This window comes from Hippocampus zosterae, chromosome 9 (genome assembly GCF_025434085.1).
Source record: "Hippocampus zosterae strain Florida chromosome 9, ASM2543408v3, whole genome shotgun sequence".
NCBI lineage: Eukaryota > Metazoa > Chordata > Actinopteri > Syngnathiformes > Syngnathidae > Hippocampus > Hippocampus zosterae.
This window is the reverse complement of record NC_067459.1, coordinates 24,151,055-24,173,181: the sequence shown is the minus strand read 5'-3', so window position 1 is coordinate 24,173,181 and position 22,127 is coordinate 24,151,055. Positions and strand designations below refer to the sequence as shown.

The window sequence follows — 22,127 nt, the reverse complement described above, 5'->3', positions numbered from 1 at the left end:
CGCAGCACCGTAGCACTTTTTGACCGTCTTAGGTGTGGTCCTAAGACGCTCAAGGGGGCATATGCATTTTATTTGACTTTTAATTTGTGGGAAACTATGTTGTCATGGTTGTTACAAGTAGAATTTTGATGTAAAAAAAAACAATTTAGAATAAATCTGTAATATAACAGTCTGGAAAAAGTAAACCACCGCATTCAAGTTAGCTAGCTGGCAAAAGCTAATGTTAAGAGTGTAAATAGAAGTGGGTTGCGGTCATGTTAGCTGAATAATGCTAACCATGTAGATACTTGGAGTCAGGACAACCCCACCCCCAACTTTCAGAGTCTGATTCTTCCTAGTTCCAAGTCTTCTTCAAGATCTGAGCTTGTAGTTCCTCAAATTCAGATCTTTTAGTTCCTGAAACCTTTTACTTGAACAAATCCAAAGGCAGTAGGATACTGTGGTGTAGAAGACACCTGGATGCCCCCCCCCTTCTCCCCGAGTCTCTAGGCAAACATGAGCTTGTATGCAAGTGGGACGGAGAGGAAAAGAGTCGTGAGCGTTGTTGAAAATAAACACACAGTTTAATAACCTTTTTTGTCTTGTTTGGATTAAGGTGGAATAAAAGCAGCCAGTGGGCAGGACTAAGAAACTGAAAGAAAGTTAAGAAAAGGAAGTAGGAAGAAAATGGTGACAAGATTTAAAAGAAAAAAAAAACCTTCCAGTGAGACAGGACGGGCCAGAAGGTTCTAAAGGAGGTTGTGGCGTGCCAGGTTCAGCTGGGAGGGAGGGGGGGGGTCATGCGGCTGCTTCTTATACAGAAGATAAAGATGAAGAAGGAATGAACGTTTGTGTGCATGAAGATAGGAAACGGGAGCAAGAGCGGAGGTTGGATGGCAAAGGTGTCGGGTTGGAAAGGTGCCTGGTACTAATTTTCGCCCTCGCCGGCCTCCACCTCGTCACCCTGGTTTTCTGATGTCCACAGCTGAGGACGACACACAGGAAGTTGGTTGTCAGTCACTTCCTGACCAAAGAACGCACTCACAGATTTGAATAGGAGCACTCAACACACTTCCTTTACAGCATTATCATGCGTTTTTGATTTTTAAAAAAATCTTTGTTATGGTTTTTAACGTACTGTAGATTTTTTTAAAAAAATCTACAGCTGGCCCTTGTATCACAGGGCGTCCCTACTGAATTGTCTGTTGATACTAGGTGCGCCGCCCAAGGTGTGCGAGAGTGTCGACTCACAGTCAGGTTGTCCCTTAGTAGCTGCATAATCAGCGTGCTGTCTTTGTACGATTCCTCGTTCAAGCTGTCGAGCTCGGCGATGGCATCGTCGAAAGCCTGCCTCGGAAAGGAAGTGATCAGAGGGCAAGAGCGGTGACAACAAAGTTGCCCCCCCCCCCCCCCCCCCGCCGCCATCACGACATTCTCACCTGCTTGGCCAGAGTACAGGCCTGATCCGGCGAGTTGAGGATCTCGTAGTAGAAGACGGAGAAGTTGAGGGCCAGGCCGAGTCGGATGGGATGTGTGGCCTGCATCTTCGTCTGACTGATGTCAAACGCCATCTGGTACGCTTCCTGGGATTTTGTCACCGTAGCTTTGAAGAGGACACAGACACCAGCTTACTGCAGGAAAGGCAGCCCGCGACATGACGGCATCTTCAGATAGGAAGCGCCATTAACTCTTTGAATGGGAGCCATAAACAAACAAAAAGATCCTATCGATTGCCAGCCAATTTAGACAGATCTCAGTTCTAATTTTTTTTCCCTTTCAGCACCCGAACAGTTGTTTTCTACGATCAAATAAGCTTCCACTTGTACTTAATGTAAGTAAAAAATAAATAAAAGCACCCTCAACCGTTTTCTCTCATGTGGCAAACACTTTGATCGGTCGCAAACCGTATATAACAGTTGCTTTTCCAAAGATCCGCCATGTTCAGAAACTCCCGCAACTCAGACCTCATCCAAGAGACCCAACGATGCCACCTGCTGGCCAAATACTTTAATCGTTCCCAGCTTAAAAATAACGAGACGCATGCGCACGCGCGGTTTCATTTGACGACATTTTGCATCGAAGGGGCTCAAAGTTATGACGGGATGCCTGCCGTCTTACTCGAGGAAGCGTCTTACTACTGGACGCTGTCTTTTGACAAGACGAAATCTGAACATCCTGCCAGATGATGTCTTGCCATACAACGCCACAGATTTCCTACGACCAAAGACCATCATACACGAAGACGCCGCCTGACTACATGATGCCACCTTACGACAGGATCTTGCGACAAGACGGCACGTGAATACATTCTACGACAGGACACCATCTCGCGAAGAGCCCGGCGACCAAAGCTCACTCTTCTTGCTGTCGCCGGACGCCACCTCCGACAGGTATCTGAAGTAGTCTCCTTTCATTTTGAGGTAGAACACTTTGCTCTCTGCCGCCGTCGTGTTGCTGATGAGGAACTCGTCCAGAAGTTTCTGAAAGGCGACAAGTAATTGTTCTACTGAAAAAAGAAATAAGATCTACACTTTTCTCTGCTCCTTTTCATTCAAACTTTCCTTTTATGTCATTACGGGAAAAACTAAATAAAATTATGCATTTCAGGTTCTAAAATCCTCAAATGTGAGCAGAAACGTCCGAGTAGTGTCGTGTATTACAAGATAAGGTGACATACCAACACATCATTGCAGATATCTTGGAGCTCAGTCTCGATCTTGAGGCGGTATTCGCGAGCCATCTGCTGTTTCTTCTCACAGCCCTCCGTCTTCTGCTCGATGCTGGAGATGACGCGCCAGGACGAACGGCGAGCTCCCACCTGCCGGCGACAACACGGCATAGAGTTAACACGGAGTCTTGCCAAGTGCAAAGAGAGCCGACGCAAAAGCGGCCGGAGTCATACCACGTTCTTGTAGGCCACAGACAGCAGGTTGCGCTCCTCGTTGGTCAGGTCCTTGTTCTGCTCCGTCACCAGCTTCATTGTGGCCGCCATATCGTCGTAGCGCTCAGCCTGCTCGGCCATCTTGGCGCTCTGCACCAGATCGTTCCTGTCCATCTCGCGGCTGTGGATGACAACGCACGCATGACCGTGCGCTCTGCTCAAACGCAAAGATGGGGCGATTTTTTAATCTATGTGTTAATTGGTAGCTACTTCGCGGATTTTCGTTTATCGCGGGTGGTTTTGGTCCCCATTAACCGCCATAAAGGAGGGTTTACTGTATCCGTGGGCATTCATTTTCCTTCATCCGTGTTTGTCGCGTGAATCATGTGGCGTTAGCCGCACACCGACGAATTCAATCCCTGAATCGCTTTTAGTCACCATTTGGCAATCAACACGTTTTCTACCATTCGAAGTAAGACTGACGGTGACTTACAAACATGTTTGGAAACGACCGAAGTGTGGGTATCCCCGACACCCCCCTACCACTCCACGCTAATGCGCTAACAAGAGAGTGAGCAAACAAGTCAAACGCGCGGTTGGAGTTCCAGTGTGAAGGGCGGCGACCCCGTTCGTGGCTTCATTCCAAGGGAGGCTGTAGCAAAAGAGGCTTAAATGGTCGCCGGAGGAGATGAAATTGTCGCGGCTGGCGAGTGTTACCGCAGGCTGCGACTTTCTAAGCTGGGCCTGTTAGCAGTTCCGCCCTCCTTGTCGTCGTCGCACTCCCCTGTGGAATTTTAAAATGGAGGCTAGCCTAGCACGCTAGCCGGACACCGAGTCTCTTCGATCGGACACTTTTCCTCGAACCCATCGGCGGCACACCCACCCGCTAAGGGTGTCCAAACGTGGCATTTGACCGGAAACGCGCCTCAATCAAGCCAAATCTAACAGGCAAGTAGAATTGTGGAAGAATGGAAGAGGAGCGAGGCGAACTCCTGGGGAAGGAGGGCGTGTTAGCCCACGCCATGACGGAGCAGCGGGGCGACGTGATCATCGAGTTCTCGGGTGGGTGATTGGACGGATTCCAGCGCCCAGACCGAGCTGGTCGACTGTTTCCCCGGACACACGCAACTCACAGTGAGGCGAAGCCAAAACGTCGCCGCTTACGACAAGCCAGGACGGCTAACCTGTCAAAAAACGATACGGCTCATCGGCGACTCCCGCGTCGACCAACAGCCGCCCAATCGGACTCAACTGCGAGTGAGGCGGAAAAAGATCCGATACGTCGCGGTACTCTGATGAAGTCGAAGCGGGTCGCTGCAGGGTTAATTTGTTCGTACGCGGCCTAAATCTTCGCAGCCAGCCCCAAACCACAATGGGCACCTTCCGCCGAGGAGTAGGCGAACGCGGCCGCCGCTCGCGGATCGCGCCCCGCAAAGGGAGACGCTGTCCGCCGGCGTATGACGTGTGAGAATGTCGTCAACCTACGTTTATCAGGTGATAGGAGTTGGAGATTTAGCGATTTTCTGCTGTGGCCGCCGAGGCTTGGTAGAGCCGTCCTCCTCTCGCTGCTCAGGGGATTCAGGGCAGTACCACTTCCGCCTGCGCTGACACTTCCGCTTCCTCAAAAGCCACACCCTCCACCCCGCCAGTATCCATGACGACGCCACTCTGGGGTTTCCAAGGCTCCCGGCAGGGGCTTTGACGTGAGCGCTGCCACGGCAACTGCCGACGACTCAACGATGACGTATTATTCACCCATCCATCCATTTTCCGAACCGCTTCGTCCTCACTTGGGTCGCGGGGGGTGCTGGAGCATATCCCAGCTGTCTTCGGGCAGTAGGCGGGGGACACCCAGAACCGGTTGCCAGCCAATCGCAGGGCACACAGACGAACAACTATGCGCTCTCACACTTCTTCTTCTTCTTCTTCCGTACCGCTTGATCCTCACTAGGGTCGCGGGGGGTGCTGGAGCCTATCCCAGCTGTCTCCGGGCAGTAGGCGGGGGACACCCTGAATCGGTTGCCAGCCAATCGCAGGGCACACAGACACAAACAACCATTCGCACTCACACTCACACCTAGGGACAATTTAGAGTGTTCATTCAGCCTGTCACGCATATTTTTTGGAATGTGGGAGGAAACCGGAGCACCCGGAGAAAACCCACGCAGGCCCGGGGAGAACATGCAAACTCCACACAGGGAGGCCGGAGCTGGAATCGAACCCGGTACCTCTGCACTGTGAAGCCCCCGTGCTAACCACTGGACTACCGGGCCGCCTGCTCTCACACTTATTCAGTAATTATTATTTATTTGTGTCATTCAAAATCTGTGCATATATTAAAAAATAATAATTATATATATGTACCAATATCTCAGGGAACTTATTCAAGATACACCAAATTATTTTGTATTCATGATTGTTCCATGTGGACTTATTTTATGTATATATAAAAAATAAAAAATATTATTTTATACATAAATATATATATATATATATGTATATGTAAATGTAAATTGGGAATTTCTCCATTGTGAGACAAATAAGGGTTTTCTTAACTTGTATATACTGTATATTAGAACAAATGAGCAATAGTTTGTGTTAAAAAAAAAAGACATTCAGAGAATCCCTAACTCCGACTTGAAACATGAAACCTGTTTTCAAACCATAACTTCGAATATCCATCCATCCATTTCCTGAACCGCTTTATCCTCACGAGGGTCATGGACGTGCTGCAGCCAATCCCATCTGACTTCGAACAGCAGGCGGGATCTTAATTGGTTGCCAGCCAATTGCGGGGCACACAACGACAAACAACTATTCTTGTTAAAACACTACTCCCATAACGATGCTTGATTAGAATTATATTTTACACTTAATTCACTTCAAAGTGAATAACGTAGAAGCTCAGTGGAATCACTGAAGGGATTGTGTTCCGCAGTTCATGTCATGTTTGTCATGCGCGTGTGTGTGCATAGTCAAAGGAGGAAACTAGTCAAGCCAGTCAAGTATCGTTGCCTGGTCAAACATGACATTGGACAGGACCAACCCTAACCGTCACGTCAACACCAAACTGCAGCGTTTCACTCACTTGCTGTGAGCTGATGTTGACACCGGGAGACATGTAGACGGACGTCGTCACCTTGGTCCTTCACCATGTCCATCAGTGTGAACGTAAGGAAGGTCTCCAACCTGCCAGGAGGATCCCAGCGGAGAGTGGAGCTCTCCTTCAGAGGTCAGTTGTCTGCTTGAGAAAGAGAAAAAGAAGACACCCCAAAATGGTTTGGGGCGTCACTGCTCCATATGGCTCGTTCTTTTTGTAAAAATCTTTTCCTCCTTCTCACAATTCCGCGTGTGTGTGTGTGTGTGTCTATTTTTTGGCTATTGCTATGGTGACAAGTTTTGTTGTCCATCCGGCAGGATTCACCCAGAGAACCAGAGTGGTGCAGAGCGATGGTGTGGCCTTTTTCAATGAGGTCAGTCTAGTCAGAGCGCAGATGAACGATGACATCATGCGATGCGTGTGCGTTCCTGTGTGTGTGGTTGTCGTGGTTATTTGTCGGCTTCTGATTGGAACTGTTTCAATGCAACTTACAGGAATTTACTACCCTCGCTCCCCAAACCCGCACGCGTGCATACACACACACACACTCCTTCAATGCATACGAAATGCCTCAAATTCATATTTCTACTGCTCATGCTTTGCTATCAGAGCCGTACAACCGGCGTGCCGCGCAGCCCCTTTAACGCAGAGAGAGGAAGCTCAAGTGGCGCTTGATTGCATCCCAGCAATAATGGATGATGTGGAATGAATCCGGAATGAACTGGAGCCAGAAAAAATAGTATCCGCCGTTTACACAAAACACTGACTTGGAATGTCACAATCGGATAAGATGACATCACTTCTCCTGTCCTGGCTGTTGTCCATCCATCCATCCATCCATCCATCCATCCATCCATCCATCCATCCATCCATCCATCCATCCATCCATCCATCCATCCATCCATCCATCCATCCATCCATCCATCCATCCATCCATCCATCAGTCCATCCGTTTTCTAATCTGCTTAGCCTCACGAGACTCGCGGGCATGCTGGAGCCTATCGCAGCTGTCTTCGGGCAGTCGCAACCTAAACTGGTTGCCATAAAATCGCAGCGCACACAAGGACAAACCACTATTCACACTCACAATCTCACCTCAGGACAAATGTGTTCCATTAACCTGCGGTGCAGGTTTTTTTCGAATGTGGGAGGAAACAGGAGTACCCGAAGAAAACCCAGGCAGGCACGGGGAGAACATGCAAATTCCACACTGAAAGGTCGCGGCCCAGAATTGAACCCATGACCTCTGTACTGTGTGGCAGATGTGCTATCCAGTTGCCCTCCTGGCTGATGTGTTGAAAAATCTTCCGTCTTCCGTACCGCTTGATCCTCACAAGGGTCGCGGGGGGTGCTGGAGCCTATCCCAGCTGTCTTCGGGCAGTAGGCGGGGGACACCCTGAATCGGTTGCCAGCCAATCGCAGGGCACACAGAAACGAACAACCATTCGCACTCACACTCACACCTAGGGACAATTTATAGTGTTCAATCAGCCTGCCACGCATGTTTTTGGAATGTGGGAGGAAACCAGAGCACCCGGAGAAAACCCACGCAGGCCCGGGGAGAACATGCAAACTCCACACAGGGAGGCCGGAGCTGGAATCGAACCCGGTACCTCTGCACTGTGAAGCGGACGTGCTAACCACTGGACTACCGGGCCGCCCGTGTTGAAAAATAATCATTGTAATATTTTTTTTAGTTAACACCATATATGACCTTCAATACGTGTTTCTATGTGTGTGCGTGTGTGTGTGTGCTTACATGTATGCAGTCGTTCCGCTGGCCTCACTATGGTAAAGTCATCCGACATGAAGTGCTGACCATCAGAGTTTACAACTTCAGTAAAGTCTTCTCCAACAGGTAATGTCCACACACACACACACACACACGCATGCACACCCTTACCCTTATCTTAAAATTCCCGAATCCAGATATTCAATGGAAGTTACTGAACTATTTACTTTTGTGCATGCGTGTTTTTGTGTGTTTGTGTGTGTGTAGACTGCTGGGAAAGCTGGTCGTGGGTCTCGAGCACATCATCACATCAGGGAGGCTGTTGCTACGGGAACCACTCACCGACGGCAACCATCTCCTGACTGATGTGAGTATCCATCTGTGAGTACTTGAGTGTGCATGTGTGTGCGTGCGTGTGTGTGTGTGTGTGTGTGTGTGTGAGTGATGATAATGTTGTCCGGCGAGTAGATCTACGTGGAGTTGGACGTGCGCTACAATCCAGTTGAGGGCGCCGCAGGAGGATGGGAGGGACAGGACTTCATCAGAGTGGAGGACAAAGATGAGTAAGAAGTCAAGCGAAAAACTAAAGAAGTCAGAATGTCTCGGGTTGGATGGACTCGTATGAGGTCACTTGTTGCTAGGCAGAATTCAAAATCATACAGCTCAAGCTTTTATTGGCGTTTTAGTTTATGGTCTGCAAAATCACATCATTGTCTTTCTTGTGACAAGTGACACAGATTTTTTTTTGTTCAGTTGATTTGTCTGAGTTTGTTGATATTTGTTAGCATGACAGTTGTTCTGTTAATTCTTTAGCATGCTAGTTAGCTTACTAGCGGGCGACTCAGTCAGTTAATTAGTTCGTTATTTCATTGTTCAGTGAATTGGTTGTTTTGTTGGTTTGTTACTTTTTCCATCCTTTATTATGTTTTTGTTTTTATTTATTTTTCCTGTTTTATCGTGATTTAGTCACCCAGTTACCGTATTTTTTTTTAATGAGCAGGTTGGTGTACTTGTTGCTTAGTGTGTTCGTTCATTCTCTCTTTAGTTAGTTGTTTCAAAAGTGTTTTTGTGAGTTGTTTAATTCATTTGTGATTTTGTTTTGTGAGTGAGTGAGTTAATTAGTTTATAAACAAGTGTTTTGTGAGTTAATTTTTTTGGAGAGGGTTTTTGTTCGTTAGATAGTAGTAGTTCATTTGCGTGTGTTTCTTTTTTGAATCTGTGTTGCTCAGATCAGCGCTGGGCTTCCAGAATGAAGCCTTTGAAAATGATGAGAGGTGAGAGTGACATCACACTTGCATGAACGCGCATGCATGTCGCAACACCACATGGACAAAACCAATCTGGTCCATCTTGACCAAGCCCACCGATGTTGAGTCGTCTGGAGAGGGACCTGGAGAGGGAGACCCGACAACTGGGGCGCAACCTCATCCGTGTCCAGGGCGACCAGGACGACTATGACGACTATGACGACTATGACGAAGACGACCTGCTGGACATGGACATGTCTGATATCGTCTTCACTCCTTTGATGAGGTCGGCGAGAGTGTTTTCATTGTGTTGCGATATGTCATGTTCACTCGGAATACAGATTTATTTTTTAAATGAATGCAGATTAGTTCTTGACCTTCTGTCATCAGCTGGAAGAGATTCGATTTGTCATGCCTGTTATTTTACATCGCTAGCATAGACACATGACCGAAAATACAAATCTTTGGTAGTAAAGAAGCACATGTGTGCGTAAATGTGTGTAGTCGTTCCAGGCCGCTGTCTCGGCATGTTGCTGCAGCCACACCCAGGGTTCAAAGTTTCCAGGTAAGAATGCCACCAAAAAAAAATAAAATAAAAAAAGTACAAAGGGGGCGGCCCGGTAGTCCAGGGGTTAGCACGTCGACTTCACAGTGCAGAGGTACTGGGTTCGATTCCAGCTCCGGCCTCCCTGTGTGGAGTCTGCATGTTCTCCCCGGGCCTGTGTGGGTTTTCCCCGGGTGCTCCGGTTTCCTCCCACATTCCAAAAATATGCATGGCAGGCTGATTGAACACTCTAAATTGTTCCTCGGTGTGAGTGCGAATGGTTGTTCGTTTCTGTGTGCCCTGCGATTGGCTGGCAACCGATTCAGGGTGTCCCCCGCCTACTGCCCGAAGACAGCTGGGATAGGCTCCAGCACCCCCCGCGACCCTAGTGAGGATCAAGCGGCTCGGATGATGTATGATGTATGTATAAGTACAAAGGGGATGTAATTTCCACAAGTCCAGGTTTAAACTTGTCTTAATTTGGGCTAATTAACTGGGGCCCACGCCAGGGATAGTAGCTCTAAAAGTACTGGGTAGGTACTACAGTACTTCCTTAATTTAGTTCCTATGTGTAGCTACTAAAGGTCCTCATATATGAGCGCTGAAAGAATGGCCTGTTCAGATACTCCTTTGAAGAGTTCCAGGAAATTTGGCAGCAGGGTGTTCACCTGCGAATACATCTGACTGGGTGATTGCAGGTGAACGTCAACATCTTGGAAGCGCAGAAACTGGCGGGCGTCAACATCAACCCGGCCGTGTTCATCCGAGTGGGAGAGCAGAAGAAACACACGGCCACGCAAAAGTCCACCAACTGTCCCTTCTACAATGAAGTAAGCAAGGCCACCACACACCGCCCGCTGGAACAACCAAAACCCTTCAGTAGAAGACATTGAAACACGTTGCGATGCGCAAACACCCAATCGAGGTTCTCAATTCCTGTTGCAGAACTTCCAGTTTGAGTTCCATGAAACCCCAGAGGTTCTCTTTGACAAGGTTATCGAGATCAAGGTCAGTCCCACTGTAAACCCTCGCTCGTTTCCATGGCGACAGGCCACCAAAACTGTCCGCCCTTGCAGGTGTACCACCGCCGAACCCTGCCCTTCCTCATGAGCCACGTGGGAACCTTCAAGATTGACATTGCCACCGTGTTCCGTGAGCCAGGTATGGTCAAACGAGCGCAGCGTGCCCAACAGGCCCGCGTGAGCGCTCATCTCATTTGCAGACCACCGCTTCTACGAGAAGTGGGCCCCGCTCACTGACCCGGCTGACACCCGATCGGGGGCCAAAGGCTACGTGAAGGCCACCCTCAGCGTGCTGATGAAAGGCGAGGCTCTGAACACCAGCCTGCCGCCCGGCACGGCCGGCGCCAATGACAGCATCGACAAGTCAGTTCATCCGCATTTTTCAACCCTCGAAGCGAGTTTCACGAAGCAACTGGACATCCGATAGACTTGGCTATCACGATCCGTAAAAAAGTCTCAAGAAGGCATGCTTGAAAAGTCACAGCAAGTCAGAAGACATTTTGGTTTGAAGCGGACATTTTCGGTTCAATTTAGCAATTTCCACGGTTCCTTTAAAATCTTACATGTCAGTCATGAGTAGACCCACAAAAAAGTCTCAAGAAGCTGCGCCAAAAAAGACACAAGGAGCTTGCTGTTTTGGTTTAAAACGACCTTTTGGACACCTCCAGGGCCCATCAAAAGCAAAACTGTCCAGCCAAAATATTTAGAAAATTCTGCACATGAAGCCAATTTCACTTAGGAACATGAAATTTGTTAGACATGCTGTATCTATTTTAAGTAGACCCACAAAAAAATGTCAGACACAGTAGGTGTGCTATCTTGATTTGAATCGGCCATCTGAGGATCATTTTGGCTCATTTCCAGACATCTTTGAAAGATGAACTTGTCCAGAAGGAATATTTCAAAAATTCAGTCAATTAGTTGGGGGGAGTTTGGTTGGCACGCCACAATTTTAAGTCTGAAAAGACACATGAGGTCATTTTTGTACAAAGCCACCACGTTAGCCTCATTTTGGTCATTTTGAGGGGTAATTCCAAGTCAATTTATGAGATGGATGCCCCACAGAAATCTCATGCTTCCCCGCGGTATGCCTTCCGATCGCCCGTGGGCTCGATTTCGAGTGCGGGTCTACCAGGCAGACGGCCTGCCCACCATGGATGCGGGGTTGATGGCCAAAATGTCCAAAGTCACTGACCGAAGAGTCTTCATTGATCCTTATGTTCAAGTCACCTTTGCTGGACAACAGGTACATCAGCACCGTACAGGTCATTCGGGTCCACAACTTTGTGTTCAACGTGGACCGGTCTCTCCGAGGGTGAGACGTCTGTCGCGAGTGCCACCAGCTGCCCGGTTTGGAACGAGGAGATCTCCTTCATCGAGCAGTTTCCTCCCCTCGCCCAGCGGATCCGAGTCCAGGTCCTTGATGACGCCAAGATGGGGGACATCGCTCTGGCCACGCACTTCCTGGACCTGCAGCAGATTTCAGACCCCACAAGGAACGGTACAAGCTCAAAACTGACGGATTGCTGTCTATCCTTTAACAATTCTTCAACGTGGCAATGGGTGCGTCCCACAGGTTTTAACCCCACCTTTGGACCATGCTGGGTCAATCTATACGGTTCTCCTCGGAACTCCACCCTCGGAGACGTCCACCAGGTAATCGCTTGTGGAATTGCCTCAATGGCGGTTTCTCCCGGCTCCAAATGTCCTGAGAGCAGACTCAAACAATCAAAACCAGATTGAAGCTACTCCAGCCGACCGTTGGTTGTCTTCGCCAGGCTTTGAACCAGGGCCTTGGAGAGGGAATCTTTTACCGTGGTCGAATCCTCCTGGCACTGTCTGTCGAGATTTACTCCTCACCATTGGCCGTCGCCACAGACTCCAGCTCGGCCCCGCGAGCGATGGTACCAGAATCCATCTCGTCCATTGCGATCCATCAGGATGCTCTTCAGGACTGGTCAGTCTGAGTCTGCTTTCACTCGGTATTGTGATTCTCTTGAAGGTGAAAGGAACGTTGAGCAGGTTGGGACTGAGGAAGAAGCGAGGCAGCAAGAAGGAAAAAAGGAAGGAAGGTGAGGACGGCGATTGATCCAACACAAGTCAAACTGATGCCATTCTTGAATCCAATTAGACTTTATTCTTGTCACGTTCAAACTTTTTTTCTTGCAAGATTTCAATTTATTTCTCAGAAAATACGGTTTTATTTTGTAAACATATTCGATTTTAAAAAATCAAAATTTATCACCTGAAAAAATATGATCATCACTCAAGAAGCTTTTTTTAATTGGTTCTCTTAGCTGATTATTATTTGCTTTTCTCGGCTCTGATTGGTCGAAAGCAAGATCCTTCAACTTTCCCTATGACAATCAAAATTGTTGCTTTTTTTTTTTTTTTTTTTGCACGTAGTTCCCAGCCAAATCAGCGATGATTCTGGGGAGGCAGGAGTGGAAGTGCCAGAGGCGGTGACTGTGGACGTGGAGGAGATTCACCCACTGCCTGAGGTTAGCGCTGGAAGACTAACCTCATTTCCATCTTCAATCTGTCAAAAGAAACATCGAAGCAATTCTTAGCAGTGGGGACTTAGATCAGAGCTCAGAGGTACACCACAGTATGCAGCTGCGACAGTTGTAAACCGATGTTTTTTTTGGTTTGGTTTTTTTTTGCGTAGGGTTTCCTGGGTGAGAAAGAAGACTTTCTGCTCTTTGCGTCTTTGTTTGAAGTTACCATGATGGATCCATCTGTCGGCACCAGGCCCATGACGTTTGAACTTTCCATTGGTAAAAAAAAAAGAACAACCTGCGTAATGAGCGAACAAACAGCAGTAACACAGACACCCCCAAGTTGTAACATCGTGATCACGGCAGGAAATCGTGGCAAGGCGGTGACAGCCAGGAGATCCAAGAAGAACCAAAGCCGGGAGGAGACCCGACACAGCCGGGAGGAGCTGAGGCAAAGCCAGGAAGATCTCAGCGAGGAGGCCCAAGGGCTTCTGGAGTCGGAGGAAGAACTGGACAGGGAGGCGGTTCTGAGTCCAGAACCTGAGAACAGATCCGTATCGGAGCCCATGAGACCGCAACCCACCGAATACGACAAGTAAGGACTCACTTCCTGATCTCTGATCTGAGCCCAGATCTCATCCCGATATCACTGCTTTTTTGTCACCCGTTTCTCACTGTTCCACCCAAGTGTCACTGAAACCTCACTTATGAATTACGTCCCTCTCACCTGGATGGAACCCTCCTGTTACCCTTGTGTCACTTGTCGTCTCGTTACCCGTCTCCAGTCTCATTTATGCCTCGCTTGCGTCCCATTAACCTGTTTGTCGCCATGTGTGCAATCGGTCTCATTTGTGTGTCACATGTTTCTCAAATGCATCCCACCCATGTCGCTTACAGGATATTGTATCCCGCTTGTGTCTCACCCGTGCGCCAGGTCGTTTCGATGCATACCCCTGCACGCACCCTGGGAGAAACACAAGCCGTGTTTGTTTGTCTGGAGTCAATACGAAGACCACAGCTTTCGTCTGTACCAAGCAAATTTGCTTAGCAAGATGGCCGACAGGCTGGTGAGGTGACACAGGTGGAGCTGGTTGCTGGGTTGACATTTGGATTGTTGGCGTAATGCACGGCTCATTTGCGGGACGATTTCAGGAGATCGGTCTGGATGAGGTGGAGCGTCTCGGGCGGAGGCCCCGCACCAACGTGAAGGAGCGTCTGGTGCATGTGCTCCTGGAGCTGGTCACTTCCTGCATGTCAGTGACCGCCTGTAGCAAGTTTGCTTAAAAATGTGTGGGGTGTTTTTTGTTTTCGTTTGTTTTTTGTTTTTTTTTCAAAGATATGTTTAATTTTTTCTTGATTGTTTTCATAAAGACAATTCAGACTGTCCTCAAACCGGCTTGCTCAGTTTCGTCCCAACAATCTGGATGCACGCAGGAAAGACTTCATCAAGAAGAATTTGGTGAGGCACTTTTTTTTTTTTAACAGAAATGTTTCTTAAGCATATGGTGATGTACCGCAAATGAAAGAACAATAATGAGAGCTTTCCATATCAACCATCATATCGTTCATTGATGTTTATAAGATGACCAAAAATTGGAAGAGTCTAATTTGACGAGTGGTCGGGTCAAAAAATCCATTTGCAACAAAATAAAAAGAGTCCTTTCCCTAATTGAAAGGTCTTGATGAGAGCTTTCCAGATCTGCCAAACTGTGTCAAATCAAACTAATTCAAATGAATTTTCATGAGCGCTTAATCTGTGGTTAGTTTGTCAACTCTCATTTGTGCTGATATAACAACCAGAAAATGTCTCTCATATCTACCATTTATTTACGTCAGTGACGTGACTCGTTTGTTTGTCCATAAACTGCTCATTTCTCTCAATGTGGTCACATGACGTCTAGCTTATGGTAGCCAGACGGGCCATGAGGGTCAAGCAGAGGTTAACCAGGCGGACACTCAAACAGCACCTGACGGGCATTAAAAAACTCCTGAGCAAACTTCGACACCTGGCCAAAGAGGTACAACGTGAAAATCGCGTCCACTGTGGTGGTTTTCATCATGCTCATACTACAATTAATATTCATGACAACGATGCAGTTGTAATGAGCTTTGACCTCTTCTGATCTGCGACCAGCCCCAGAACACCATCCCGGATGTCTTCCTGTGGTTACTGAGTGGAAGCAAACGACTGGCCTATGTCAGGATCCCCGCCCACTCCGTCATCTTCTCACTGGTGGAGGACCACAGGGGGCGGGATTGTGGTCGGGTCACCACACTCTACATGAAGGTCTGTCACTAAAACTAGAATTTTCATGGACCACGCCGATACCCTAAAATGGCAAAATACTGAAGAGAAACCGTCAGAGTACTAAATTTCCTGTTGCCAAATGAAACTGGCTGTGGAGCCTGAATTCTCAAAACATTTCGTGGCCTGCTTCAAACCAAAATGGCAGACAAACTGAATTAGCTTCAGTAGCTGAATTTCAAATAATTTTAGGACCAGTTCCTTTTTTTTAAGGACCCCAGGAAATGGTGCAGTTGACCCCAAAATGGCTTCATTCCAGACATGTAAACCACAATTATTTTGGTCTGTCAATCAATCAAATGGATGACAGACCATCCATGTCTTGTGACTTTTAGTCTCCGGGAAGTTCCACCAGCGAGATCTTCGCCAAGCTGGAGGTGTACCTGTGGCTGGGCCAGGCCAAGTACAGCAAGGAAGCCATCACCTCGCTCCCAGACGAGTTCTTGCCCATCTACGAGGAGGTAGAGGAGGTGACAGCGGTCGTCACGGCAACCAGGAAGATGCCCATCAGACTGTGCTGTCAGGGTGAGTCCAACTGAAGCTTCGAGTTCACGGGTGCCCACCGTTTTTTTTTATTGGCCCCCCACCAAGTCTCCTTATAAAATGGATCAGGAAGAGTATCATTTGTTTTTTAATTGAAGATAAAAAAATAGTGCAAAAGTTAGAGGATATCGGACTTTTAATTTTATTTGTAAAATGTTTTTTAAAAAAGTGAAATTGGTGCGGGATTTTTTGGGGAATTGAGAATCATGAATTAATTCATGATTCTCAATGAATTAATTCACTCAGGGTTCACAATTTTCATATTATCCCATTTTGTCTTTATTCATTTTTTCCAAATGAATGAATTTCCGTGATATTTTTTTTTCACATTTTATGTAAATATGTAACAAAAAGTAAATGACACATCACAGTTTTTATTTTCAATGTTTTTAAATTTTTTTAATTGTAACTACATTTGAATGTTGCACAGTATCGCACTTTTAATTTAAAATAATCTTCACATAAAAAATACTTGAATACAACTTAAATGAAAAACTGAAAAGCTTTTTCTTTTCTCTGAGGTTATATCACCCAACAACTTTCAAAAAATAATTACGGTTACTTAAATGTTACAAAGAATGAACTTTTTTTCCCCAAGGGGCAAAGTAGACAACATATGTTACGTTTGCAGACAGTCGCTACTTCCAGCTACGATGTCACCTCTACCAAGCGCGCGGCTTAATGGCGGGCGACGACAACGGCCTATCGGATCCCTTCGCCAAGGTGCTCTTCTCCACGCAGTGTCAGGTGACCAAGGTGAGTACGAGTAATGATCACAAACAACTTTAGTTTTTGTTCAAATTGCCAGCAATGTCCACCGGTATTGGATGTGTGTGCCACAGGTGTCCCCAGAGACGCTATCCCCGGCGTGGGGTGAGTGTTTGCTCTTTGACCGCGTCCTTCTGGAGGGAACGATGGAGGACCTTGTTCAAGACCCTCCCCTGGTTATCATCCAAATCTTCGACTACGACGTCGTGGTAATGCTCGTCTCCCCTCGCCGAGTGGTGAATCTATTGGATTAAGTCAGGGGTGTCCAAACTTTTTGCCAAGGGGGCCAGATTTTATGTGGTAAAATGTCGGGGGGTCGACCTTGGCTGACATTCTTTACATTGAACAATATTGTTCAACAAATTTTAGTAAGCCAGTCTGTTTCACATTTCCATTTTTATTTTAATTTCAACAATCTTAAGAATTTCTTTTGCTTCATTTGAAACAGGAATTTGAAATATGACATATCAGTCAATATAAACACAGAGTGATGTTTTGTTAACTCGTGAGTGATGCCCTCTAGTGTCTCAATGCTATTACTCATTTAGTGAATGCTATTACTCATTTAGCCACTAGAGGGAAGCAGTACTCTATGAAACATCACTCACCAGTCTACGAGACCTCAGTCAATGCAACACGTGTTCCATTGCGCCCAACCTGCGGGCCAGACGGCACTGACTTTATGACAGGGGCCGAGGGCCGGATGAAATTAGACCGCGGGCCGGACTTTGGACATGCCTGGATTAAGTGATGGTCATAACGTGCAAGGAAATGCGTGCAGGGTAGCCCGAAGTTTCTGGGCCAGGCGTACGCCGAGCCCGAGTTGAAACCCGTGGAGGTGCTCTACCGGAAACCCCGTCTGCGCTTCTATGACATCAGCATGGGGAGGGTGCCGGCCGGAGAGCTGCTGGCCGCCTTCGAACTCATCGAGCTGGACTACTCGTCCTTCGGCGAGGTGACGCGCTGCGCTTTGCTTTTTGTTTGCGTGAAGACATGGTAATCATGAGTAAATTACCGGTGGAACCGCTTTATAAATCAGCCACATTGTGCTACGCCCGTAAATTAAAAAAAAACGCCAAATCTGCTCAGGTCATTCTTTTAAATTTTTCTAGTTGGACTTTGGACTTGAGCCTTCTTTTCTTAGGAGTAAAATGATCCCCAAATGTGGACTTTTACACTGCGCTCTTCTTGTTCGCTCTAACTGCTATGCACGTCTGCCGAGAAAGTCTGTGTGGGGAAAATGATGGCAGCAAAACCTCGCAATACACTCTTGGCGAATAATGTGCGACCCAAGTAGTAGCATCATGGCCACTTTTCTGCGAGAGTGAGCCGGTCTTTGCAGTAGAGACGTCAGGCATGAAGTGACTGCGTGAAGCTTGACTTGCGTGTCCCGCTTCTTTGGCAGCCGTCCCTCCCAGGCAGCGTGGACCCTCAGGAGCTGACCTACCTGCAAGAGCAGCGCTGCTATGACATCCCAGAGGGGGTGCGACCGGTCCTCAGGAACTTCAGAATCGAGGTGCTTCAAATATGACACGTATATATTTACCTCGCATGCCTGTGGATGGATAGTAATCATATATAGATCCATACATGAAGTACGACGTCCATACGTTAGATTTGAGATGTTATCCTGATTGCAGATGCTGTTCTGGGGCTTGCGTGATCTGAAGCGCGTGCAGCTGTTTGAGGTGGAGCGCCCCCTGGTGATGGTGGAGTGCGCCGGAAAGCAGTTGGAGTCCGAGGAGCTGGAGAGCTACAAGACCCACGCTAACTTCAAAGAGTCCGTGCGCTTCCTCCACGTGGTCAGTTTAAGCCTTTTGCCCCCCCCCCCCCCCCCCCCCCCCCCGAGCGCCCGGGCCCTCAAAAACTCAGCTGACATTTCGAGGTTTCCCTCCCGTGCATTCTCATCAGAAGCTGCCGGAGCAGGCTTACTTCCACCCGCCTCTGATGCTGTTCGTGGTGGAGCGCAGAGGGTTCGGACGTCAGGTCCTAGTCGGGACCCACGTGGTCCAGAGCCTCATGGATTTTGCCACACCTAAACTCTGGGACGAGCCGGATGAGGAAGAGGAAGAGCCTAAACCTAAAGGTAAGGCTCTAAATCTCTTTGATGACCCAATATGCCTTTTGACTGTCATATTTGACTAGCAACAGGTAAAATATATATCTATATTTTTTGGCAGCCTTAAATGTAAGGTCATGATGAGGGTGTTCTTGATCTATAATTAAATAATATAACCAAAAAGTACCGGTATATATATTTTTTGTTTTCATGTCAAATTTGACTCGAACCGGTGAAAAAAATATATATACGCAGCCAATTATATAGAGCGAGAGCTCAAATAAAAGGCGTTCCCTATATCGAATTATTTTGTCAATATATATTCATATGATGATCACCAAATAAGTCTGTTTTCGTTCGATTCGGCATGTAAAGGTCAAAGAAAAAGCATTTGTAGCAAAGGAGACATTGATTCCTCAAATGAAAGCTCCCGATGAAAGAGTGATATCTCATCTGAATAGCCACGATGTGAGCTTTTCGGATCTATACACGAGTCATCAGTATACCTTGGTATGCTGAAGTAATGATCAAAAAACATGTTTTTTTTCTGGTTGTATTTTTCCATCTGTCTCCAGTGAAGAAGAAGAACACCGTATTGAAGACCAGCACGCTGAAGTCACTGAGCAAGATCAAACTCGGCAACCTGTCGATCAAAGAGTCGAGGATTCCCTTCAGCCCCATCAAACTGATCAATGTAATGCCGCTCGTGTCGCGCAGCCTGCTGTACATGAAGCTCACCGCATCTTTTCGTTGACTGCTTCCCCGTGCCACGTTTGCCGTTCAGGCTCCCCTGAAGAAGCTGCTGAAGGACAAAGACGAGCTGGAGGAGGATGTGCCGGAAAACGAGGAGCTGGACTGGTGGTCCAAGTACTACGCATCCCTGGAAGAGCTGGAGAAACAGGTGACATATGTTTTGATCGCAGCGGTTCGGGTTAGGGCTAGGGTTTAGGGTTAGCGGTTAGGGGTTAGGGTGTAGGGTTAGGACTAGGGTTTGCGGGTTAGGGTTACGGGGATCGGGGTATAGGGGATAGGAGGTTTGGGGATTAGGGTGAGGGCTAGGCTTAAGATTAGGGGTTGGGGTTAAGGTCAGGGGTTAGGGTGTAGGGTTAGGACTAGGGTTTGCGGGTTAGGGTTACGGGGTTCAGGTTATAGGGGATAGGAGGTTTGGGGATTAGGGTGAGGGGTAGGGTTAAGATTAGGGGTTGGGGTTAAGGTTAGGGGTTAGGGTTAGGGGCTAGGATTATCATTAGGGTTAGGGTTTGGGCTCGGGGCTAGAGTTAGGGGTTAAGGTTAGGGTTACAGTTACAGTGTTTGGGGCTTAGGAGATAGAATGTTAGGGTCTGGGGAAGGGGTTTGGGCAGGGGTAACAGGGAACTCCAGTTCCTCGAGAGCCATATCCTGCCTGTTATTGGTCCTTGCCTACCCCAACACACCTGATTCAACAGAGAGTGCTGATGATCTGATTGTTTGAATCAGGTGTGTTGGAGTAGGGAGGGACCTAAAACAGGCAGGATCTTGCTCTCGAGGAATCGGAGTTCCCTACCCCTGGGATAATGGTTTGGGTTCGGATTGAGGGTTAGGGGGTGGGGTTGTCATTGGAGTTAAGGTTAGGGGTTAGGGTTAGGGGCTAGGATTATCATTGGGGTTAGGGTTTGGGCTCAGGGCTAGAGTTAGGGTTTAAGGTTAGGGTTAGGATTAGGGTTACAGTTACAGTGTTTGGGGCTTAGGAGATAGAATGTTAGGGTGAGGGGAAGGGGTTAGGGCAGGGGTTACAGGGAACTCCAGTTCCTCAAGAGCCATATCCTGCCTGTTTTCGGTCCTTGCCTACCCCAACACACCTGATTTAACAGAGAGTGCTGATGAGCTGATTGTTTGAATCAGGTGTGTTGGAGTAGGGAGGGACCTAAAACAGGCAGGATATGGCTCTCGAGGAACCGGAGTTCCCTACCCCTGGGATAATGGTTTGGGTTCGGATTGAGGGTTAGGGGGTGGCGTTGTCATTGGAGTTAAGGTTAGGGGTTAGGGTTAGGGGCTAGGATTATCATTGGGGTTAGGGTTTGGGCTCGGGGCTAGAGTTAGGGTTTAAGGTTAGGGTTAGGATTAGGGTTACAGTTACAGTGGTTGGGGCTTAGGAGATAGAATGTTAGGGTGAGGGGAAGGGGTTAGGGCAGGGGTTACAGGGAACTCCAGTTCCTCAAGAGCCATATCCTGCCTGTTTTCGGTCCTTGCCTACCCCAACACACCTGATTTAACAGAGAGTGCTGATGAGCTGATTGTTTGAATCAGGTGTGTTGGAGTAGGGAGGGACCTAAAACAGGCAGGATATGGCTCTCGAGGAACCGGAGTTCCCTACCCCTGGGATAATGGTTTGGGTTCGGATTGAGGGTTAGGGGGTAGGGTTGTCATTGGAGTTAGGGTTGGGGTTGGGGTTAGGGTTTGGGTTCGGGGTTAGATTTAAGGGTTAAGGTTAGGGTTCAGGATTAGGGTTAGGGGGTTCGGGTTAGGGTTAGGGTTAGGGCTTATCGGTTCGGGTTAGGGTTGGATTCAATATGATGAAATCAAGCTAAATGGACATGAAGTACAATGTGAAAATGATGCAGTCCCTATTTTTATGGGTAGATCTTTTTTTTTTAACTTTGTCTGCAGGCTGCTGAGGAGCTGAGGAAGCAGGAGGAGGAGGAACAAGATCAACAGACCGGTGTGCTCACAAAGAATGTTTCATATCTCCATAAAGCGTCGTTCACCAGGTGTCATTGTCAAGTCAACATTTGTATCCATTAGAGGGAGAAAATGCACCAGACGGAGAAGATGTGGACTCGGTGGTGGTGCAGATGGATCCTCCCAAGCGCAAGAAGATCGCTACGCTCGAGGTTTCGCACTCTTTTACAGTCACGCTCACGAATCCAAATCTGTTTTTTGTTGTTGTTGTTCTTGTTGTTTTATTTCTGCTTTTCTTTTTCATGCCTGTGTGCGCATGTGCGTTCAGTTGTACGCAGGTGACTTGGAATCGGAGTTCAGTCAGTTCCAGGACTGGCTGCAGGTGTTCCCATTGTTGAAAGGCCGAGCGATCGGCGAGGATGCTGACGAAGGCGAGGACGAGCGTCTGATGGGAAAGTACAAGGTGGTGCAGTCCTCACACACCATTTCTCCATTGATTGCATTCTCTCCTTTACTCAAGATTTTTCTTCTGTTCAACGTGGCCACTTTCTCTCCTCAGGGTTCCTTCCTGGTCTACCAGATCGATTCGGACGACGAAGATGACGTCAAGTGTTACATCGACAAAGGGATCCCCCAAAACTCGCCGGTCAAGGTGCTGGTTCGCATCTACGTCGTCAAGGTGACAAATAAACAAAACAAAACGCTTTCATGTGCTGTGGCTTCATTCCACGTCCAGCAGACAGATGGATATGAAGGCAGATTCTGTCACATCATTCATTCATTCATTCATC

At 47.7% G+C, this 22,127-nt stretch overlaps 2 protein-coding genes across 2 annotated transcripts in view; one reads left to right on the top strand and one right to left on the bottom strand.

Annotated features, from left to right (window-relative positions):
* Window positions 1–541: 541 nt before the first annotated feature.
* Window positions 542–4,489, bottom strand: LOC127607747 (14-3-3 protein beta/alpha-1-like). The gene is made up of 7 exons (XM_052076380.1): window positions 4,346–4,489; window positions 2,882–3,041; window positions 2,657–2,797; window positions 2,336–2,459; window positions 1,419–1,582; window positions 1,231–1,326; window positions 542–964 (listed from the first exon to the last, which is right to left on the bottom strand). The coding sequence occupies exons 2-7, from the start codon at window positions 3,032–3,034 to the stop codon at window positions 908–910; spliced, it is 735 nt and encodes a 244-aa protein (XP_051932340.1). The 5' UTR covers window positions 3,035–3,041; window positions 4,346–4,489; the 3' UTR covers window positions 542–907.
* A 652-nt stretch (window positions 4,490–5,141) lies between these two features.
* Window positions 5,142–22,127, top strand: part of fer1l4 (fer-1 like family member 4) — a 25,383-nt gene continuing 8,397 nt past the window's right edge. Inside the window, exons 1-38 of the mRNA XM_052076264.1 lie at window positions 5,142–6,092; window positions 6,278–6,333; window positions 7,730–7,818; window positions 7,960–8,059; window positions 8,161–8,255; window positions 8,922–8,966; window positions 9,052–9,225; window positions 9,444–9,504; window positions 10,182–10,313; window positions 10,429–10,491; window positions 10,560–10,644; window positions 10,706–10,868; window positions 11,571–11,751; window positions 11,820–12,006; window positions 12,082–12,161; window positions 12,284–12,409; window positions 12,508–12,577; window positions 12,912–13,006; window positions 13,174–13,282; window positions 13,370–13,598; window positions 13,938–14,070; window positions 14,156–14,256; window positions 14,375–14,462; window positions 14,905–15,021; window positions 15,138–15,290; window positions 15,644–15,833; window positions 16,483–16,607; window positions 16,694–16,828; window positions 17,401–17,574; window positions 18,025–18,135; window positions 18,260–18,421; window positions 18,531–18,705; window positions 19,254–19,372; window positions 19,463–19,579; window positions 21,325–21,376; window positions 21,460–21,548; window positions 21,665–21,799; window positions 21,896–22,015. Coding sequence (XP_051932224.1) covers window positions 6,014–6,092; window positions 6,278–6,333; window positions 7,730–7,818; window positions 7,960–8,059; window positions 8,161–8,255; window positions 8,922–8,966; window positions 9,052–9,225; window positions 9,444–9,504; window positions 10,182–10,313; window positions 10,429–10,491; window positions 10,560–10,644; window positions 10,706–10,868; window positions 11,571–11,751; window positions 11,820–12,006; window positions 12,082–12,161; window positions 12,284–12,409; window positions 12,508–12,577; window positions 12,912–13,006; window positions 13,174–13,282; window positions 13,370–13,598; window positions 13,938–14,070; window positions 14,156–14,256; window positions 14,375–14,462; window positions 14,905–15,021; window positions 15,138–15,290; window positions 15,644–15,833; window positions 16,483–16,607; window positions 16,694–16,828; window positions 17,401–17,574; window positions 18,025–18,135; window positions 18,260–18,421; window positions 18,531–18,705; window positions 19,254–19,372; window positions 19,463–19,579; window positions 21,325–21,376; window positions 21,460–21,548; window positions 21,665–21,799; window positions 21,896–22,015 — 4,515 coding nt within the window. The 5' untranslated portion in view covers window positions 5,142–6,013. The remainder of the gene's footprint in view (window positions 6,093–6,277; window positions 6,334–7,729; window positions 7,819–7,959; window positions 8,060–8,160; window positions 8,256–8,921; window positions 8,967–9,051; window positions 9,226–9,443; window positions 9,505–10,181; window positions 10,314–10,428; window positions 10,492–10,559; window positions 10,645–10,705; window positions 10,869–11,570; window positions 11,752–11,819; window positions 12,007–12,081; window positions 12,162–12,283; window positions 12,410–12,507; window positions 12,578–12,911; window positions 13,007–13,173; window positions 13,283–13,369; window positions 13,599–13,937; window positions 14,071–14,155; window positions 14,257–14,374; window positions 14,463–14,904; window positions 15,022–15,137; window positions 15,291–15,643; window positions 15,834–16,482; window positions 16,608–16,693; window positions 16,829–17,400; window positions 17,575–18,024; window positions 18,136–18,259; window positions 18,422–18,530; window positions 18,706–19,253; window positions 19,373–19,462; window positions 19,580–21,324; window positions 21,377–21,459; window positions 21,549–21,664; window positions 21,800–21,895; window positions 22,016–22,127) is intronic.